We start from the raw sequence: 20,935 nt of genomic DNA on the forward strand, positions 1-20,935 counted from the left end.
TTCAAATGGGCTGTTGTCACTAGAATATCTTGTTTGTTTTCTTGGGAAATCAGAGGGAAAAGTATCCATTAGGTACCAATCGGATTCCTTCCAAGTTCTTGATACCGTTTGAGTTAGGTATATCTTTCACTAACACCAAGAACAAGATTTTATTCTAATTGATTATGGATCTGCTTCTTATCACATCTTTTGGTAGCTCCAACACTCCACAAATCACAAGGTTCATTGATCAGTTGGTGTCCATAGGGAGCCCCACCCCCTGTTTTTCAATGAAATCTTATCTTCCAAAAAAAAATTATTAGTTGGTAAACGAGAATGCATACTTTCATATATATACATATATATAATAATGATATTAATTAACATGGTTTTGAATTGATTATATATTCAAATTAAAGGCAATTCAAGTAATTACTAAAAATTAATCATCTATTAGAGAGAAAAAAGAAGAAAAAAAAAGTAGGGTCGAGCTTCAAGATCTTTCTTTGATATCCTAATAATTTAATACTTCCTTTCCCATCGTTTGAGTTCTATGTAATGGGAATCCAATTTTTGAAGTTGGTAAGAATATATAGCTAAGATAATGTGAAGTTACAACCTTATCTAATAAGAGACCCATTAGCAAATTTTACACTAGCATGAGGTGCAGAGATGATTAGTCTCATCAATTCAAAACCAAGTATTAAAACCCCTCATTTTAAGTGATGGAGGGGGACCCTGCAAGATTCTAGGCTCCAAAAGAAAAGGTGGCAATCATTCAAGAATGGTAGTATTCAATGACCCAATTCATCTATGCTTTTGAGCTATATATTTATATAATGGGGTGTAATGTAGATTGGGAAATGAGTGAGTGGGAAGTAATGACCAAATGCCCAATTTTCTGCTCATAGTTTAGTATCATGAGACACGTTCCACTCCCTGGCTAAGCCGCCTCATTAGTCAAAGAGAGTTGGCTAAAGAAACACCTAGCTGAGAGGGGAGAAAGAGAAGATGTTGTTAGAGGATAAAAAAGAAATAGCAAATTAAGAAAATGGTATAAAAAATCCAAGGTTTGATCCTATATTTGATCACTACATCCATATTTTGCACCACACCAGTCCAAATGGAATCAACTTTTTGGCCGAAGGGGTTGATCTGGGGAAGTCCTTTTCAGATTAACAAATCTTTATATGGAATTTTAAACTTCTGGTATTGGAGCAAAATTTTCATGTATGGGCCCAAACGTAAGACAATGGTGCATGTGAAATGTTTTATTGCACTTGGCAATTGCTGAACCAAAAATGGCTTCGGATTTTAGGAGCCAAATTATTTTCTTCTGGTTTCTATAATGAGAAGGGACCAACCAGGAGAAAAGGGAAAGCTTTTTCTCTCCCCTCAGCTACATATCAGAGTCAGTAAAAGTATGCTTGGAAAACCTGAAAGTGGAGGAAAGGCTTTCTTCTTTAAACATGCCAGCAATTTTATAACAGAAACTATTAACAATAGAGAATACAACGCTTTCTTTTGGCGCTGCTTTGAGCTTCCATTCGGTAAAAAACATAAAAGGGCTAAACAACAAAATAGAAGAGCCAGAGACAGAGTTTAATGTGTAGCAGATAAATTAAAGTATTGCTACGTGTGGGGCTGATGCACTGGAACTTTGCAGAGGGTAACTAGGAGGATTCTGATCAGCTAATATGTAAATGCATCGAGTTTTTGGCCTGGCGGAATCTATGGTTGGGTCAAGTATCTTTGATCCCCCATGTGCTGCTTTGGACATAAGTCGTGGCCTCAAATTTGTACTTTTATGTTGGCCTCCAAGAAAAGCATCCCCCATCCCTCTCATTCTGAGAATTGATTATTCACTAATGACAAGGTGTGTTCATTGCAAATTTCTACTTTGAAATTGACAAGTCCTTTCTACTTTGAAATTCAGTGCATATGCACCAATATTGGCTTTTAGATTGCCTTGGTTCTTTCTCATGGAAACCCAAGTTTTCATTTTGGATTCTTATTGCCATTTTCAAAAGATTTTACCTTAACCTGTTTCATCTATATCATCAAACAGCAAAGAATGCCATTATCAGGTAAAAGTAGGAACGGTTTTCAAAACCTTTTCACTGATCAACTCAAGAACATGGTCGACATACAATGGGCCATCCAATAGATTGGCCACTACAAATCAGTGACACAAATTAGTGGCATGGTAGACCAGAAAATGCAGTTGTTTTCCACCAGCTTTGTGAACTTGATAAGGAAGGCCTACGGTTTGAACTGCCCATTTCACTCAATATGATTCGCTCTTAGCATCTTTGCCCCACCAACTCTTTTACTTTTTTTTTTTCTTCTTCTTCTTCTCTTTCGCATCTATAGAATTCACAATCATCTAGAAGATGAAAAAAGATTTGTCACTCTGATCCTATATCTTGCTTAAAGAAGTACTGACAGCATGCGTCATACTTGCAAGACACACATCTCTTCAAAGCAAAAACAAATACTATATTAAATCCAAACCAACCAGCCAGAATATGATCCAAGTGCTAGGTGTAATGGGATTGACAAGTTGGATTCCCCCCCTTTTTTTTTAATCATGAGGCCGGAATCAATCCTGAATAAAGAATACATGAACCTTAAGCCCCTCCTACCTACCCTCCCCCAAGAACAGGAATTAAAATGCAGAAGCGGCATCAATTGTTGTTTAGCAGGGGGAAGCTTGGTACTGATCATATTCATATCAGAAACTTTGCATTTGAAATAAGGAATTTGCAGTTGTGGAGAGGGGAATATGATGTCATACAAAGGTCCCCAGAGCATGGGGCACGGGAGCTTGAACAAGTGCTCCAAAAAGCTGAAAGTTCGAGACTTTCATTTTCCCTTTTGTATATTAATTAATCTTTAGGGTGGTAAAGGCCCTACCTACCCTTTTTTTTTTCTTCTTCTTCTTATGACAGATTACAGCAGCAAACGTGCCTTAGGAAATCATCTACTCTTTTGCTTTATTATAAGCTAAGTTGCATCATGTAGAGACGATGGAGAGAGTACAACTATATATCTATCTATCTATCGCTTTGGGTATTCAATGAGAGTACACTTATTAAATCCATGATTGAAAAGTGATGATATCTTAATTAAATCACACCATTTTGATTAAAGGGTATGCAATTATTTTATAATCTTAGAAAAAAGCTCATCCAATAAGAGCCAAAAATTAACCCACAATCCCACATGTGAGTGCATGAGTGAGATGTGGCATTCATAGATTGAGTTGGTTGCTAGGTATGTTGGGATTAATTAATTAAAGGGAAAAAAAAAAGAAAAAAGATTGGAATCACTATGCAATTTATTCAATTTATAGCTTCTAATTTTGTGTTTTTTTTTTATTTTACTATAAATTAATGTATTTAATTTTCAAGTTAATGTTTATTTCACTCTATTATTGTATACTATACGCTCATAATAATTGGATTTGAAGTTGAGCTTAGGCAACAAGGAAGGGTGGGGATTTGAATGGGAGAATTGATTGACCGAAGGGTAGAACTTTAACATCCCGAGGAAATGCTAGATTCGAGGCCGTGAAATTGACCAATCTAGTATAAGTTTGGAACCCTCACGTGCGATTCCTCTTTGTCGAGTCTCACCTAGGCCCTCGTGCCACCGATTTTATTCATTTTAATTAATCGCCGACCCCGTTTCCAACCAACCAACGACCCACACTTGCACAGCGCAAACCCACAGTTTGACTAGTTTATTCACTTCCCAAATTTTTGACCTTGAACAGATCCCTCTTCCCCTTATTCCTTAGTTGTCACTTCCGATATTTTGCTGCTTAATTTATGTTTTCTTCATGAAATGCCTAGCTATTTTGAATCCCCATTCACCTATTTCCTCATCTTCTTACATAATAATAGAGGTGTAGACTTTTTGAACACACAAACCTCAAACAAAGATGAAAGCCTCACCTCTAAGACATTAGGATGCATGGGCTTTTCGTATTATAAAGGAAGGATCAAGTAATTAAAAGTTAAATTGGAAATGGATTGGTTTGTAACCCAATGATAAAGTTGAAATTAAAGAACATAATATTTTTAAAAAATTATGAATTATTTAAAAAAATTTTAAAATTTTTTATTTTTTAATGAGTTTAATTAAACTCATGTATTTTGAATCAAATAAAATATCACTTGTCATTTTATGTTAACTTAACATTAATATAAAAAGTAAAAAATATCACATGATCATGTTAACGTACTATAATATACTATTTTATCATCCATTATAACATGTCAATATGTTATATTATCGTTGCATAATATAAAATGATAAATGGTATTTGAATTAATAACAATTAATTATTCATTAAGCATAAAAATTTATTTGACTTAAAATAAAAATATAAAAGTTTAACTAAATATAATAAAAAATAAAAAAATTAATTTTTTAAATAATTCATAAACTTTTTTAGAAATTATCCCAAATTAAAATTTGTTGTCATTATAGGTGAAAACATTAAATGGGGCACTCATTACTTTAGTTTCCCAAGGGAAAAATTGCATTCAATCTCATGAAGCGCTAAGGTAAAGTTGTCCCAATTCTATCTTGTTGCAATTCCTTACCAAACAAGGTTTGGTTATAAGAAGCTTAATCAAAGTTCAAAGTTGCCATCCCAATGAAAGCAAGGGGGTGCATTACATCATGGTTGTGTCATTGTTATAGTCAAACCTCAATGTTTTGTTGACCATACCATATAATTGCTCATCATTTCCTAGGCCTAAAATTCTCCAACAAAGCCGATGAATTCCCGATGTTTTCAACCAATGAGAGCAATCAGTAAAAACCATGGATCAATATTTGTATTTGATCGAATCAGTCTTCCAATCAGACCCCACTTTTAATTATATAAAACTAAACAACATTAAATCCTAATCATGCATCATTTAATTATCTTTTAATCGATCAAATGACAAACAAATAATCCATTCTCCTTCTCTATTAATTATTAATTGATTCTCCACCAAGGTCTCCATTATAAAATCCTCCCACTTTCCCTTTCGTCCTTAAGCAGAATAGCTTTTAGCTACTTTCCTGTAATTTTTTGCCATTCTCTTTCTAATTTCTATGTCGAAGTAAATGCAAAATCTGACAAAATCAAACAAAGCCGTTTATCGCTGCTTTTTTTTTTTTTTGGGTTGCAGAGCTTCTATCTTTTAGTCTTTCTGTCACTGCCATCACTAAATAATTGTACGTACTTTTGTGTGCTCTTCAGTCAACTTTAAGCTCTCGAATTCATTCACGCATAAAGGAAATAAAGAAAAGGTAGAAATGCTAGAGACTGTGAAGTACCTGTTCGGCTCAACAGGGGCCAGCGGCTTCGGTTCTAAGTCGACCGCCGAGCAAGTGACCGAGACATGCCCTGATCTCCGCTCCATCACCGCTATCATCACAGGTAAATGAAGCCAACGGCGTCGTGGGGGCAAATTTTTTGTTTTTTGTCGTTTGGGTTTTGATTGTGAGAGGTTGAAGCAGGTGCGACGTCGGGGATCGGAGCCGAGACGGCTAGAGTGTTGGCCAAGCGAGGGGCGAGGTTGGTGCTTCCAGCTCGGAACCTTAAAGCTGCTGAGGAAGCGAAGGCTAGGATTGTGTCGGAGTTTCCTGACGCGAAGATCGTTGTCATGGCTCTTGATCTCAGCTCTCTCAGTTCTGTTCGAAAATTTGAATCGGAGTTCCAGTCACTAAGCTTGCCTCTCAATGTCCTCATGTAAACTCCTAATCTCTTGTTTGCTTAACTTCTACTTAACAAAAAACTACTTTATGTTTGGTTTGCTTAGAAACCTAATAAAGATAAGTTGAATTTTCAGTCATAACATGACTAGAGTAACTAACTTTCTTTGTCGGATAACAAATACGTTCTGTTTGTTTGCTAAGAAAGCGAAAGAAAAAGAAACCAAGTTAAACTTCAGCTTGAATGAAACAACAAACTTTATTTTTTTCCTTTTGTGAACTGCAAGCAAGCTTAATTTTTATTGGTTAATATCAGAAACAACGCCGGCAAGTTTGCGCATGAACATGGAATCTCCGAGGACGGAATCGAAATGACATTTGCCACTAATTATCTAGGTAATTTATGCAACGTAATTACGTAAATAGTTGTATCTTATATATTTTACCAAAAATACTGACTCAAACTTTATATTTATATGAATTTTAGGTCATTTTTTGTTGACGAAATTGTTGCTAAACAAGATGATCAAAACGGCAAAAGAATCCGGCGTCCAAGGAAGAATCGTGAACGTGTCGTCAAGTATTCACGGCTGGTTTTCTGGCGATGTGATCCGATATCTCGGCCAGATATCGAGAAGCAAAAGGTGAGAAACCGAGAAACGAGAAGGGAGAGGAAAGAATCAGGGGAACAGGAGTGATTATTAACAGTGACAAAGAATCAGATAATGAGAAACATAGTAGCAGTAGTGAAATGATTGTTAAGAAAAGATTGGGTTTTGATCATTTGACATTTCTATTGATTTAATTTTATGGTTGTGTTTGTTTTTTGTCTGGGTGTCTGTCTCCAGTCCTTACGACGCGACACGTGCTTATGCTCTCTCGAAGCTCGCCAACGTTTTGCATACCAAGGAGCTTGCTCAGAGACTGAAGGTGATCCATCATTTATTTTAAAGGCCTTCTAAAAAAGCGAAATTTTGTTGTTTTCTTTATATATTTTTTCACCAATTGTTTACCTTATAAATCCTTTTTTTGTTATTTTTCTTAAATATTATTGCAGCAAGTGGATGCCAACGTGACTGTGAACTGTGTTCATCCAGGGATCGTTAGAACCCGTCTCACCAGGGAACGTGAAGGCTTGATCACAGGTTAACTACAAAACACAGTACATATTCGTTAAACATTGGAGTTTATATATGATTTCAGCTCTCTCTCCCTAAATTCTAATGTTTTTACTTATAAAACCTGCAGATCTGGTTTTCTTTTTAGCTTCCAAGCTCCTGAAGACAATCCCTCAGGTACAGTAATATTACATCTAAGTAAAGCTTTGAATCGGTTATTCATCAAGTACTGGAAATGGAAGATTTTGATGGGAATTTATGAGCTTTGTGGATGTTGCAGGCAGCTGCTACGACTTGTTACGTTGCAACACATCCAAGACTAGTAAATGTAAGTGGGAAATACTTTGCAGACTGCAACGAAGCAAGGCCGTCGAAACTGGGTTCCAACTCGAACGAAGCTGCAAGGCTATGGACTGCCTCTGAAATCATGGTTTCCATAGACCCTAAAGCAGTTTTTGATCCGCGTAATGGCTTTGACTATGATCATATGTAGGAAATTGAAGAGCAAAAGATTAGAAACAGACACAGAAAAAGAAAGTTAATCTTAGTCGGGAAGATCAGGAAAGATGATAGCAATATACTAGGTATACATCGGTTACAGATAAGTATATATACAAGGTTTATGTACGTAAAACTTTACTAGTATATGTTGGTTTCTAATTAGTACATGTTAGGAAGTTTAGATATAGACGCATTTTGTACTAAAAACAGTTATATATTAATGCTTCTGTCTGTTATTAATTACCACTACTAATATAGTTGTCCATGCCCCGTCTTATATATGTTTATCAAGATATAGCAAGTACTTAATCATAGTACTAACTTAATTAGTATAATTAACTTTTGTTTATTGTTAGCTTAATTTCAAATCGTTGGATGGTCTTGGTTTCCGGATTAAAGACGAATTACGGTGCAGGTGGAGCTATGTATGAGAAAAAAGAAAAAGAAAGCTGGTTAGATTATAATTGTATAATGATTAATGGATAGTTATATGTTAATGGGTTTTGATTGGGATTGTGGAAAGTGCTTGGAAACCCTAATCAGGTTTTATTAATGAGTAAATGTATTGTACTAGATGATAGTTTTCTTTATATTAAGAATAAAAAAGAAGGGAAAAGAATAAGTGGGCAATAAGAACATGGGGTCGGTTAGGATCATGTGGTGGTTGATTTTTGAGGAGTATCTTTGGGGTAATGCCATGGGACCGACTAACATGCGCCAGGGGATTGGGTGGTGGGAGGGAAACATGCGTCTAAGGAAAGGAAATTCCAGAGCAATTTCACATTCTGTTTTTCTTTCACAGCATTAATGCTTAATCTCTAGATAATTTACAAGAGAAAGGCCTATTGGAACCACCAGATTCATTACTTGATTGAAAGGTTGATAAGATCATATAACTCAATCCCATTTTTCTCCTAACAATTGGAAAACGGTATCCTATCATCATCTCAACATGCAATCATGACTTTGTGGTTTAATTCTAATAACATGATGTAGGTATTTCAATTTTGTGTTGTTTTTCAAAGATTCTAATGCCAAGACAAGTCATGATCATTCAATGACTGTGTTGAGTTGAGAGACGAGATAATTTCCAGAGGAATTGAAAATGACTTGAAAAGGTTTAGATATACAAGTTGTGCCAAGCGATCAATCTTTGCTTCCCGAAAGTACTGAGAAGTTTCTACATTCATTTCAATGAAAAACAAAGAAAAGCCTTCATGTGCAAAATTAAGCATAGATATTTAGTAAATGCTGCCATTTTCGTGGCCACAAGCCAGTCTTCAGGCAACTGAAACAACACCCTTCGTTGTTACCTTTGAAGTGTTCAGAACCTTTCTTGTGCTTTTGAGTAGTTTCGTTATGGTTTCCTTAGTCCCGTTGGTCTTCGATTGCCCTTTACCCTTGTCTTCTATCTTGTTGTTTTCAGCCTTAGACATAGATCCAGGAAAATTTTGTTGGACAAGCAAAGGAGACTTTGAATTTATTCCTGGCATCTGTGATTTACAAACTCAATGACGAAGCTAAATTGTTCGAAGTCTTATGAAATCTGTGCATAAGTTGAAGAAATAGTTTGATAACTCACCTTCATAGTCTCAGATTTTGAAGGAGGAGAATCTTTCTTGTGATAGAACCTTGGTAATGGAAATGCTTTAAAGGTGGAACTCTTTTGAAGATTACTACTTTCCATTGCCTCTACTTGCTGCTTCTGCATATGCAGATGCATGTTAGACATGATGATGATTGTGGTCATTCAGTTTCAACAAGAGGAATTAAAGATTTAGGCTGATATTCCTCCGTAGTTTACCTTGTCACTTCCCTTCAGGTGCTTGTTTTCAGCCCCCTTAAGCAAAGTCCTTTCCTTCGTTTTCTGAGCATTCTGCTAGATTAGTACGCAATTCTCTTTTTTGTGGAGAACTTCAATAATTTAAAGAAAAAGGTTGTATAAATGAGAGGCCACTGTCATCATCTTAATCTTAATTTATAGTCAAGAGATGGAGCTCACCTCAATTCTATTCTCAATATGCTAATCAGCAGCTGTAACTTGAGGCATGGAACTTGTTTTAGAAGTACCACGAATCCATTTTGCACGCTTAAGGTCAGAGGTTTCTCTGGCACTGCGTGAGAATTGATCCCTGTGACATTGGAATCTGAAGTTAGAACTGGTGGCCTAATATGCAATCTTGAATTTAATCTATGGAACTTACTTGTGGCTTAAGCTGACAGATCGGGATAGTCTAGGTTGTGAATATGAGTTTTTGAAGTCCATTGAACCTTGCCTTTCTTTAGGCTTTCGTTTCATGTTTTCTGAAGAAAAATTAATTGACCCTCGCTTGTCCTTGGACATTCTTTTTGCAGTTGACAAAGAAAATGGCTGAGGAATTGTAGGTTTTGTCTTCAAGCTTTGTTTTGAGCCCTGTTTTGGTTTCTGTGCCAAATCAATTTGGCTGTCTCCAACCTTTTCAGATTTCAATACTTGGTTCTCAACATTGATTTCTTCTCCATTTCTATCTTTTTCTTCCTTTTTGCCATCTAGTAACTGGTTTTCTTCAAGCATGGGAATAACTCTGTCGTCTTGCATGTCCTCGTCTCGAGCATCAGTTACTTCTTTAATCTGATCATTTTGGTGAACTTGCTTAACACCATCTTTCTCTTTCATAGGCTCGGAAGAGTTGTCTTCTTGGATGGGTTGTGCTTCCTTTGAGGGATTTTCTTCTTTGATCTGCTGCTGATGAGTTTGTTCTCTTTTCTCTTCCATATCCGAGGAGGGTTTCACAAAGAATAAAACAAATAACAGAAATGAGAATTTTGGTTCTGAAATGCCTAAAACACAGTTAAAAAATGTATCCATAATCTGCCTAGTTTCACTGCTTAATCAAAATGAATGCTATATATAGCTGATGTTCTTGTTAGCATCCTTGTGGATTATGCAGTAGTCAGCAAAAAATATGTGAAAAAAAAAGGGTTCTATTTTTATACATAGAATTCATTATCCCCATGTAGTGGCAAGTAGTATAACACAAGGTGTGTCATTGAGCAGATGGAATCAAATCAAGAAAAGGGAACTTTTCTGAAAATGTGACCCATTGATGGTCTGTGGTACATGAGTTTGCCAAATAGTAAAAGAAAAACCAGAAAAATTCAATCTGATGGCTGAAAAATGGACTGTGATCAAACACCTCTGTAATGCAAATTCCCTGTTAACAACTCTGTCAACTTAAAAATATCAGAAAACCATAATTGGTGTCATTTGCTTGTACTAATGTAGCAAAAGCTGAAACAAGATAATTTGTAGTACTAGGAAGAATTTGATATAGAGAAGGTAGGAAGGTAATCACCCTGAGCTGCAGTCCCTTGCTCTTATCACTCTCTTTCTGCCCCCACTTAAGGATGCAAAGCTTTGCCCTTAACTTTAGACTAAATACTAGTTGCTGTTGCTTCTAGTCAACTACTGATCAAAGCATTGAAAATAGTCTTCTTGATATTGAAAACTGAATCTTGACCAAGTCATCAAACAATTTTTGTAATCCATGATTGCAGAATCCGAGCAAGTGGCAGCAAGTCAGACAAGGATGAGAGTAGTGAAACACATATGCTACATGGGATTGCTGAAGGCCGGCAGTTGCTTCTCCACGACAAATATATCCCCTTCGCCGTTGTAGGCAAGTAGGAATCTTATCCTCGGACAAATGGACAGGAGGGAAGAGATCAGGGATTCAGTTTTATTTGTATGTAATAAAAGACATATTTTCTAGAGATGCTTCAGTTTATTCCAGGAAAAGACATGACACTAAGATACAACCATGCTCTGTTCTTCTGCCATTGACAGCCTAACGTTGAAGGCAACCATGTCATGGAAATCCTTCTCCCATAGCAAAAAATGGAAGATGGCCTTCCCCATCTTTGATTACATAATTATTGACATTAGGAGAGAAGTTTTACTCTTTAATAGACATGGAGACTTTTGAATTTTCTCACTAGTTAGAACAAAGGAAACGGCCAGTTCTTCTGCTTTGAGAAAGGAAGTATCTTGTCTAGATACACTGAAGACAAAATTTGCAAAGAAATTTCTTAGTCATCATCGATGGATCATCTGAAAGTTAATATCAATGATTTATTTTATCTTTAAACCAATCATTCCTCTTTATAAAATAAGCTATAGCGCAAGATCTTTTCAATGTTTTGCCATTTCTCCTTTTCCAGTTAAGTGTATGATTGTTGGAACAAGCTTCAATGAATCAGCTTCTCTGCTTTACTTCTGCGTTCTGTCTTATCTTGTTTCATGGGTATTTATCCATTGCAGAAGCTGGATTAGTTGGAGTCAACTATGGTATGCTAGGGAACAACCTCCCACCACCAAGTGAGGTCATTGCTCTCTTGAAATCCAGGCAAATTACACAAGTTCGCCTTTTCGACCCCAATTATGATGCCCTTCAAGCTCTCCAGGGGTCTGGGATTGATGTCATCCTCGGAACACTCAACCAGGATCTTCAAAACCTTGGGAGTGACCTATCTTTTGCCAGAAACTGGGTTCAAGAAAATGTGATTCCATATTCAGAAGCTGTCACGTTTCGATGCATATCGGCTGGTAATGAAGTCGACCCTGGTGACTTGGCGGTTCATGTGTTGCCAGCAATGAGGAATCTCAAAACTGCATTAGGAGAAGCAAATCTGGGGGAAATCCCAGTAAGTACAACGGTTTCAACAGCTGTTCTTGGGAACTCATACCCTCCTTCTCGAGGGGAATTCACTGAAGAGGTGAGTCCTACAATGAAATCAATCACGGAATTCCTAGCAGCAGCTAAGAGCCCTCTCCTCGTCAATGTGTATCCTTACTTTGCATATATATATGACCAACAAAACATTTCCTTGGCCTATGCACTGTTTAATAGCAGTGAGGTGATTGTGAAAGATGGTCAGCTTGGATACAAGAATCTCTTTGATGCCATAACCGATGCAGTTTACTCAGCATTGGAGAAAGTGGGTGGCAACTCTGTTGTTATTGTCGTATCAGAGAGTGGATGGCCTTCAAACGAAAATGGTGAAATCGCAACAATCGCCAACGCCCAGATGTACAATAACAAGCTAATTGCTCACGTATCTGGAGCATCAGGTACACCAAAGAGGCCAGGGAGGAGCATAGATACTTATGTTTTTGCCATTTTTAATGAGAATCTAAAGCCTTCTGGGACTGAACAGCACTTTGGTTTATATTATCCCAATATGACAGAAGTGTACCATGTTGAATTTACTCAATAAACAAACATATAAGAGAGATTTATCTTGAGTTTCGGGTGTGCAAAATAAAGACAAATAGTAAGAGGAATCCATAACATAATAAAAGGAAGAAAAACAGAAAATGGAGAATCAAACATTGAAAAGCTTTGCTTACCCCAGAAAAAGAAAAGAAGAAGAAGAAAGACATTTAAGCTACAAAGGTGTAGAGAACCATCCCCAGAAGGGCGTCAATTCCTTCAACAGCACGAGAATCATATATATCAGCCCACCAGAAAACTTGATCAGCCTTGGAACTCTTCTGTTTGATGGTCTGAAACGTTAGGAAAACAATTTCCTTCTTGACTATTGCATAGTCATTTCTATAGGTAGCACCAGTAACAAGACAAAATTTCTCATCCCCGAGATGTACCAAGCCTGCCTCAGGAACAAATATGCTGCTATGGAACGGCCCACTATATGTATCTTTAACTAATTTGGAAGGAAGTTCAGTCTCAATTCCCCTCACTACATCACAAGGAATATATCTATCATCTTCATTGTTAGAGATATGGTAAGCTCCGATGCATCCGTTCTGTAAGGCATACAAGGTGTCATTCACAATAAAACTGCTCCCAACAACTGCATGCTCCTTGAATGCGTCATTCCAAGCAGAAATATAACCTGGCATCTCTTTTTTCTCTTCATCAGAAACCCAACAACATCTATTATCATAAAACCATTGTCGATTCTTAGTGTCGAAGGAGGACAACCGACATCGACAATCTATACAATCACTGCGGAAGAAGACTCTATCACCTACTGCGGCATGCCCAAATACAAAAGATCTGATGTATTCACTCAAATCACCTTGATAATATTTAGGCAGAACACCCCATTGACCTACATCGGGATCGAAAACTTCAAAGCTTCCTATAGCTAGACCCTCAGCGGCATCGATGTTTCGATAACCATCCAAGACGTAAATTTTTCCCTGCATCTCAAACACGTAAGGGTAGCACTTACCTTCATGCATGTCGGCAACTTCTTCTACCAAAGGAGATCTCTTTTCCTTGTGACATGTCTCGATGGTATTAAGATCGAGAACGAAAACTTTCTTGGAGCTGAACTTTTGCTCTCCCTTCTGCAATTGACCACCGATGCAATAGAGTTTAGACCCTAACGCGACGAATCCCATGCCAGGGGGGAACTTGTCACTACTCATTTGGAGCATGGCGATGGCACGCGGTGACTGCTTTCGTGGCGTGTGGGTAAGATTGATGTTGGTGAAGGAATACAAGGTGTAACGGATTGGACCTTCATCAAAACAAAAAACCATGTACATGGATTTTTGCCCCATGGATGAAGTTCGTTGTTGCTCCAAATCTGCCATTTGAAAACCTTCTTGATACGTTGAGTTCCCCTCACTATCTCTCTTACTTTTACAAACCCTAAACTTAAAGTTTGATTAATGTATGTTACTTTTAGGTCAAGTATTCAATCTTAAATTACTAATTAAAAACTTAATTAATTCTCAAACTTTAAATTCTGAATCCTAACCCTAACAATAAAAGTAAAATAATTTAACCATAAAATTAATTTTAATATAAAAATTTACTAGACACTTGATGTAAAATTAAAATAAAATTATTAAAAGGATACGAAAGGAATACTACAAGAGGTAGAAGATTATTGTTTAGAGTTTTGTGGTATTGGCTCGGCCATTGGGCTCTTTGGGCTTATTTAGATTCATTTTATAAGGCCTATGAGTTTTGCTTAAAGATGAGACCAAGTGGGCTAGGCCCATTTTTGAGCTATTATTCGTGGGCTTGAAAACGTGTTCGTTTAGACCCGACCCGAGAAGAGTCATTACCAGTATTATCTCCCCCTTCTAGAATGAAGTTGTAGGGTTTTCAGTTCAAATCTCAAAAGCTTCCTCTCCTTGTCCCAACAATGGGAAAAAAGAAATCCAAGGAACCAGAAACGACGGGCTGGGACGGCACCGTTACAGCTCAATCTGATATCTTCAAAACCATCTTCGGCGACGTTTCGGAGCAAAATGCCGCCTTTTTTTCCCTTTTCTCTGATGGCAATCCCTTCAAAAGAAAACCGCAAGAATCGGCCGAAAACCCTGACAGAGTTGGTTTATTGGATTCAGATACTGTTGAATTAAAGCAGAGGAAGCGAAAGGAGAAAGAGAAAGCTCAAAACTCTAGCTTGGGTTCAATTGAGGAGGCTACAGAGACTCGGAAATCAAAGAAAGAGAAGCCCTCGGAAGACCCAAATTTGGGTTCCTTATCAAGAAATGTTGAAAGTTCCGGTTTTGATGCAAAAAGCTTGGTAAACAAGGAAAAGAAGGAAACCTCAGATAGCCCAAAAGGCCAAGATGTGAAAAGGAAGAAGAGGAAGAGGGATGAGTTGGAGACGGAGTACGAGGAAAGGAAATATGGGACTGTGGCCGCGGCAGCTGCAGCGGAGGAGGAGGTAGTTGTGGGGCAGAAGAGGAAGAAAGCAGAGGATGATGGGGTGGTTGCTTTGGTTCCAAAAGAAGGGTTTGATGATGAGAGTAAACTTTTGAGGACTGTTTTTGTCGGAAATTTGCCGATTAAAGTGAAGAAGAAGGTCTTGATAAAGGAGTTTAGTAAGTTTGGAGAGATTGAGTCTGTCAGAATTCGGTCGATTCCTCTCAGTGATGTGAGTTTTCTATGATTTCTGCTCTTTCGGTCATGAAATTTTTGGGTTAATGATGTATGTAATGGGTTGTTTTTGTTTGTTTAGACCAAGAAACCGAGAAAAGGAGCTATAATGCTGAAGCAATTTAATGAGAAATCTGATACGTATGTTGTTAATCCGTATCAAAGATCACTTTTTTAAGTAGTTATAATGTTGATCCCTCTCATCTCCTATTGTTAACTCCCATATCTTGGTGATTGCTTTTCTGCAGTGTTCATGCATACATTGTTTTCAAAACAGAGGAATCTGCAGAGGCATCTTTGGCACATAACATGGCTGTGGTATGTGTTTTGCTTAGTGTTGGCAGAGCAATTGTAATGCTTAAGGTGAAGATATTGTATATTGATTGTTTGGTTGTGGATATAGGTTGCTGGAAATCACATTCGTGTTGATAGGTCATGCCCACCAAGAAAGAAGTTAAAAGGGGAGAGTGATCCTCTTTACGATAACAAGAGGACTGTTTTTGTTGGTAATCTCCCATTTGATGTGAAGGTGATCACTTGTGCCTAATATTCATATCTCGATTCCAGTATGCGTTTATAATTTCCTGCTTATGTTACTGTGATCTGCAATATAATATTACAATTTACTGCAGGATGAAGAAATTTATCAGCTGTTTTGTGGTATCAATAATCTGGAGTCCAGCATTGAAGCTGTTCGGGTTGTTAGAGATCCTCAATTTGGTGTTGGCAAGGGAATTGCTTATGTCTTGTTCAAAACAAGGGTATACTACACTTTTCATAATTTTTTTCAACTATTCATTTATTAATTGAAATGTGAAACTACTTTTCAGAAGAAAAAATGAAATGTGAAACTTTTTTACTTCTAGTTTCAAAATTTTTCTGTTGGGTGAACTGAACATTATTTTCTTTTGTTATGAGACCTATTGGCAATGTGACTGATATGCCTCTATATCAATCTATGGGGCCTGTATAATTTGCCCTTTTGAAAATGTTGATTAATTGACAATATTGAACTGTAAGTCAGATCTCCTTGTTTCTTATCCCTTCCCTCTTTAGAGGTAAACTAGGACCTCCCACTTTATATTGCTTTATAATTTCAGTGCAATATGATCTAGTTTTAGGTATGATAGCTGCTTAATTAGCTGTATTCCTCGAATTAGTCTGATCTAAATCTCTTTCTTTGGTGAGGGGAGAAAAGAGAGAAAAGTGAGGGGAGGGGGCTTCTCTTGATTGGAGACTTTTAAGTGTTGCATTAGCAGCACCGGTTTTTTGTACTTGTTTTGCGAGTCACTGATGTGCATTATGGATGCAGGAGGCGGCAAATGTGGTTGTTAGGAAACGAACACTGAAGCTTAGGGATAGAGAGCTCAGGCTTTCTCATGCCAGATCAGATGCCACCCCATCTAAGAGAAAGAATCCATTATCTTCAGGTACAAATAATAACCCAGCCAAGAAGTTTGCAGTGGATCCAAGTACTCCTTCAACTACTGGCAGCAGATCAAATGCAAAAGCTTCTTTGTCGTACCAGGGCTTGCGTGCAAGCAAATCAGGTGTCCAGAAGAAAGCTCATTCAAAGGGCATCAGCCCTGTGAAAACGAAATTTAAAGCTCAAAAGAGCGAGAAGCCAAAAGAACGCAAGACGAAAAGACCATCTGTTGCTGCTAGAAAGGCCAAGGCAAAAGCACACAAGGATGCTGGTGTTTCCAAACAAGCAGGTGTAAAACGCAAGCTGGACAGTTCGAGTTCTGGGAGCGCCCATCAGAAGAAGAAAGCCAAAAGATTTAGGTAGGAACAGAAGAAAGGCCTTGTCTCATACTTGATAAAAAGGAACCCAACCTGAGGGAATAATTATACAAGTAGACCTGAGCAGTCTCAAAAATACATGTACCCATACAACAAATTATGTTTTTTATCAGCAAAGCTTTTGTAACAAGGATTGTTTTTGTGTGCTTATATTTTTGTGCTCGGGAAATGCTTTCGGAGGAAAAAAGCGTCACAATCTTTTCACATAATTTGCCATGCGATTTGAATTTTCAACCATAATTGTAATATCAAAATATCAGGCATATTAACTCAATTTTGGGTAAAAGGTAATTCTATATATGAACCATCAGTTGAATTTGTAAAGTTTGTCATTTTAGGAGAGAAATACTGCAATTGCACTAATGAATCCATATTATTTTCTTTGGAATAGGACGCTTCTTTGTAAACCTGCTATTCTCGGGTATCATTGATAGGATGCTTAAGGCATATTCTTAAAATTCTTTTCTTTGGAAGTCTTTTGCTTAAGGTAGATCTTTGGACAAATTTTCATTCAGCGAGAAATAATTGTCACCTAAGATGGTGTTTCTTAAGGTGATGAAGTACCTGCTTCTAAAGATTTGCAAATTGCGTGTGAAGTTCATCTTATGTCTCTAATTGACTTGGCTTCAAAGCCAAAGGTATAAGACATTAAAGAGATTGAAACTATCAGTATCTTGTGCATAAAGTAAAGGAACCTTGCAATTGGAGACCACAAAAATCCACAACAAACAGCGAGAAAGACCATGTTCTTTGATATGAACTACTAGAAAGGATATACAGATTCTCTAAAGACTAATCTTTCCAATAAGATTGAAATTGAAACAAATAACAGCCTTTCCCCCAACTTTTCTCATGTTCCTCTCCTATACAGGCCCAACCTGAGACTGTTTAAAGAAAAATACAATGCAACGAAAAAGAATTTGATGACTAACACCTTTGCCAGATCACCATCTTCAATATCAGCAGAACCAGTATGAATTCCACTACCCAGAGAAACAGCAGCAGCACATTGCATTTATTTTATGCTAGTCTGCACAGAAGTTGTGGCAACCCAAATGGCTACGAGAAGATTGAAGCCCGATGTACAAAGCAAGCTCAGCTATTAAAATACTATGATTTGGTTTTGCTCATAAGCGTAGGTGTGACAGAGACAACCCCTATGAGGAAAAGAGTGGCAATTGAGTTGAAGTCATAAAGATCCCCTACAGATTGTAACTCTCCAAGAGCTATTCCTGCCTGCAGAACGAACAAGCTTGCATTAATAAAGCATCAAGAATGGCATTAAAGTGGATATCCACCTAAGAGAGAATAGGCTAACTTAACATGCAACTTTTACATGAAAGTCAAAAGGAAAATACCCTGACAGTTATGTAAGCAGCAGGAATGAGTCCAATAATAGTTGCCATGAAGAAAATATGGTAAGGCACATCGACAATAGGTGAAGCAACATTAATGAATGTATTTGGCAAAGTTGGAGTAAGCCTTAGGAAAAGCATATAGTTCAACAGTCGCTCCCTTCTTTGAGCTACCTGCAAGCAAAAAAGTTCAAACTTATGCCATTTCTTAGCTCAATTTAAGCAAAGATAGCTTCAATAAGGAATTGAAAATCACCTGGGCTTGGAAGAAGCTCAGCTTGTCAGGCCAGAGGGAAAAGACAAGGGGCCGCCCAATCAATTTTGACAGGAAATAGCAAGAAGAAGCACCAGCAGTGGCAGTGAACACAACAAGAGCTACGCCTTTGAAGACTCCAAACAGGGCTCCAGCAAGCAATGACATGAAAACAGTTCCCGGAATCATGAAAGTTTGCATGAAAATGTAGACTACACAATACCCCACCAGGACTTGTACGGTGTAGTCACTTGTGTAGGTTTCAAGGTGATCTCTACATGATACATGGTATAAAAAAATCAAAGTAAAGCAAGAAAACACAAAAGACACCTCAAAGAGGAGAGCATACAAAGATTTTCAAGTCCAAAAATCGAAAGAAAATTTCTTCAATTGTGAACCCAGAAAGCACCAACAATCACTGCATGCTAGTACATGTCATCTCTTTAAAACAACTGCTTTTTTCACCAACATGGAAACATAAAATGTGAGAAGTAGCATATGAAACTTTTTAAAAACTAAACAGAAGGAGAGAAGAAAAAGTGAATAAGCCATCCTCGCATAATTCGCATCAAACTTAGTCAGAATCACCAATTACAGATCCATAAGGTACAGGCATCTCAAGGTCAGGCAAAACAACATCAAAATCTGATTCTTTAATCACTAGTCAATAAATATTCTCCACACTGCTTTAGGGCCTTCCTAGTTACTAGGGACTTGACCACAAAAGTTACACATTCTGAATAATTCTCAAACAAGCCTTTTCTCCGCATTCAGTCACTAATTTATCTTTCTCATCTATCCACCCGGTACACCAATTCCTGGCAGACTTATCTACTTCTTAGCTTCATTTAGATCTCATGGCTCATCTTTCTTGGAAAAAGAAAAAGAAATTGGTCATTTTCTAAAGAACCCTTGATCAGAAACTCATAGATGAGCAGAAATACAATGCAATCTAATCCAAAATCACACCCATTTTTTGAATTCCAAAAAGGACAAGTTCATTCATCAATTGCCCCAAATTCATCACAATAAGGAACAAAAGTCTCCATTGGCTTGAAACAAGACAGATTCTATAACTTGTTAATTTACAGATTAAAAAAAACCATACAGAAATCAAAGATAGAAGAGAATTAACACATGAAAACAGAAATCAAAGCAAACTCAAGGGATTGAATGCAATCTCAAATAACACATTAGCCCCTCAAGTTTCCAAAAAGACAACCTTTTTTTTTTTTGTTGTTGTTTATATTCATCACCAACAAAACACAGCAAAGTAACAAATCCAAATTTCCCATTTGGTTTTCCAAAATAAAAGGAAAAATGAATATTTTTTCCCAATTAACGAAAAAAGCCAACAAACCTAAGGATTTGAAGATCTTCAAGGCTCCTGGGTAATTTGAGGAAGCTATAATCAGATGCGGGCATGGTTAAATAAACGCCAACTAGCCCCAAAACAAACGCCATCACCACCGTGGAAGCCACCGTCACCTCCCAAAAGCTCAAAGGAAACCTGGGTTTGGATCCCTTCATCTCTTCTCTCCCTTCCATTTCTCCCTTTTGGGTTCCAAATTCCCTTCACTTTCTCTCCTCTTCTCTGCTCTTTATTACCTTTTTCCTTTTTTTTCCCCTTCAGAAAAAAACAGAGAGAAAAGAAAGACAGAGAGAAAGAGAAAGAAACACAAATGGTTAGAAGGGAAAGAAGAATTAATTGCCTTTTGGGACACTTCTTCCCCGTCCTCGCCCCCTCCCTTTCCCTCTATTTCTTTCTTTTATCTCAAACTGTCTGAGACAAAGAAAACAGAGAACGAATATTCCCCGCTAAGAGCCTTCAATCCAGCGTCGTCGGTCGTCGGCTTCTCTTTTGTAGTAATTTCTTTTTTTTTTATTTTTAGTACATTTAATATTTTGTCGTTTCGTATTTTTTTTATTGTACGGATTTCTTATAGGAGCTGAGATTTTGCCACGTCATAATTAAAAAAAATAAATCTAAACATACGTTGAGTGAGAACGCCGAAAAAGGCTAAATGGTTAAAGGCAATTAGATGATTAACAATGATTAAAATTGCGTAGTTGATCAATCAAATCCCGAAGTAAATTTGACGAAAATTTATCAAAATTTTATTTAATTTTAACAAAAAATTAACTATTAATATAATAATAAATTCAAAATTTTACATAAAAAATAATTATACAAAATCATAAATTAGATCAATAATTTGATTAAAAATTAAAATTAAAATCTAAACGATATCGACTATCACTCCACCATTACCTTTGGTCCGCCCCTATTAATATTAATTG

At 37.1% G+C, this 20,935-nt stretch overlaps 4 protein-coding genes across 4 annotated transcripts; 3 read left to right on the forward strand and 1 right to left on the reverse strand.

Annotated features, from left to right (window-relative positions):
• LOC18606774 (short-chain dehydrogenase TIC 32, chloroplastic) lies at positions 4,981-7,569 on the forward strand. Its single transcript, XM_007040567.2, has 8 exons — positions 4,981-5,422; positions 5,503-5,734; positions 6,014-6,093; positions 6,185-6,341; positions 6,546-6,627; positions 6,755-6,842; positions 6,946-6,992; positions 7,096-7,569. Exons 1-8 carry the CDS (start codon positions 5,299-5,301, stop codon positions 7,306-7,308), a joined length of 1,023 nt encoding a protein of 340 aa, XP_007040629.2. The 5' UTR covers positions 4,981-5,298; the 3' UTR covers positions 7,309-7,569.
• Positions 11,547-12,572, forward strand: LOC18606777 (putative glucan endo-1,3-beta-glucosidase GVI). The gene has a single exon (XM_018117152.1). It carries the CDS (start codon positions 11,547-11,549, stop codon positions 12,570-12,572), a length of 1,026 nt encoding a protein of 341 aa, XP_017972641.1.
• On the forward strand, positions 14,431-17,228 carry LOC18606779 (RNA-binding protein 34). The gene is made up of 6 exons (XM_007040572.2): positions 14,431-15,221; positions 15,306-15,364; positions 15,472-15,541; positions 15,627-15,752; positions 15,856-15,984; positions 16,536-17,228. Exons 1-6 carry the CDS (start codon positions 14,481-14,483, stop codon positions 17,010-17,012), a joined length of 1,602 nt encoding a protein of 533 aa, XP_007040634.2. The 5' UTR covers positions 14,431-14,480; the 3' UTR covers positions 17,013-17,228.
• On the reverse strand, positions 17,701-20,488 carry LOC18606780 (uncharacterized membrane protein At4g09580). Its single transcript, XM_007040573.2, has 4 exons — positions 19,995-20,488; positions 18,638-18,908; positions 18,385-18,555; positions 17,701-18,262 (listed from the first exon to the last, which is right to left on the reverse strand). Exons 1-4 carry the CDS (start codon positions 20,180-20,182, stop codon positions 18,137-18,139), a joined length of 756 nt encoding a protein of 251 aa, XP_007040635.1. The 5' UTR covers positions 20,183-20,488; the 3' UTR covers positions 17,701-18,136.

This window comes from Theobroma cacao, chromosome 3, assembly GCF_000208745.1.
Source record: "Theobroma cacao cultivar B97-61/B2 chromosome 3, Criollo_cocoa_genome_V2, whole genome shotgun sequence".
In the NCBI taxonomy this organism is placed as follows: Eukaryota; Viridiplantae; Streptophyta; class Magnoliopsida; order Malvales; family Malvaceae; genus Theobroma; species Theobroma cacao.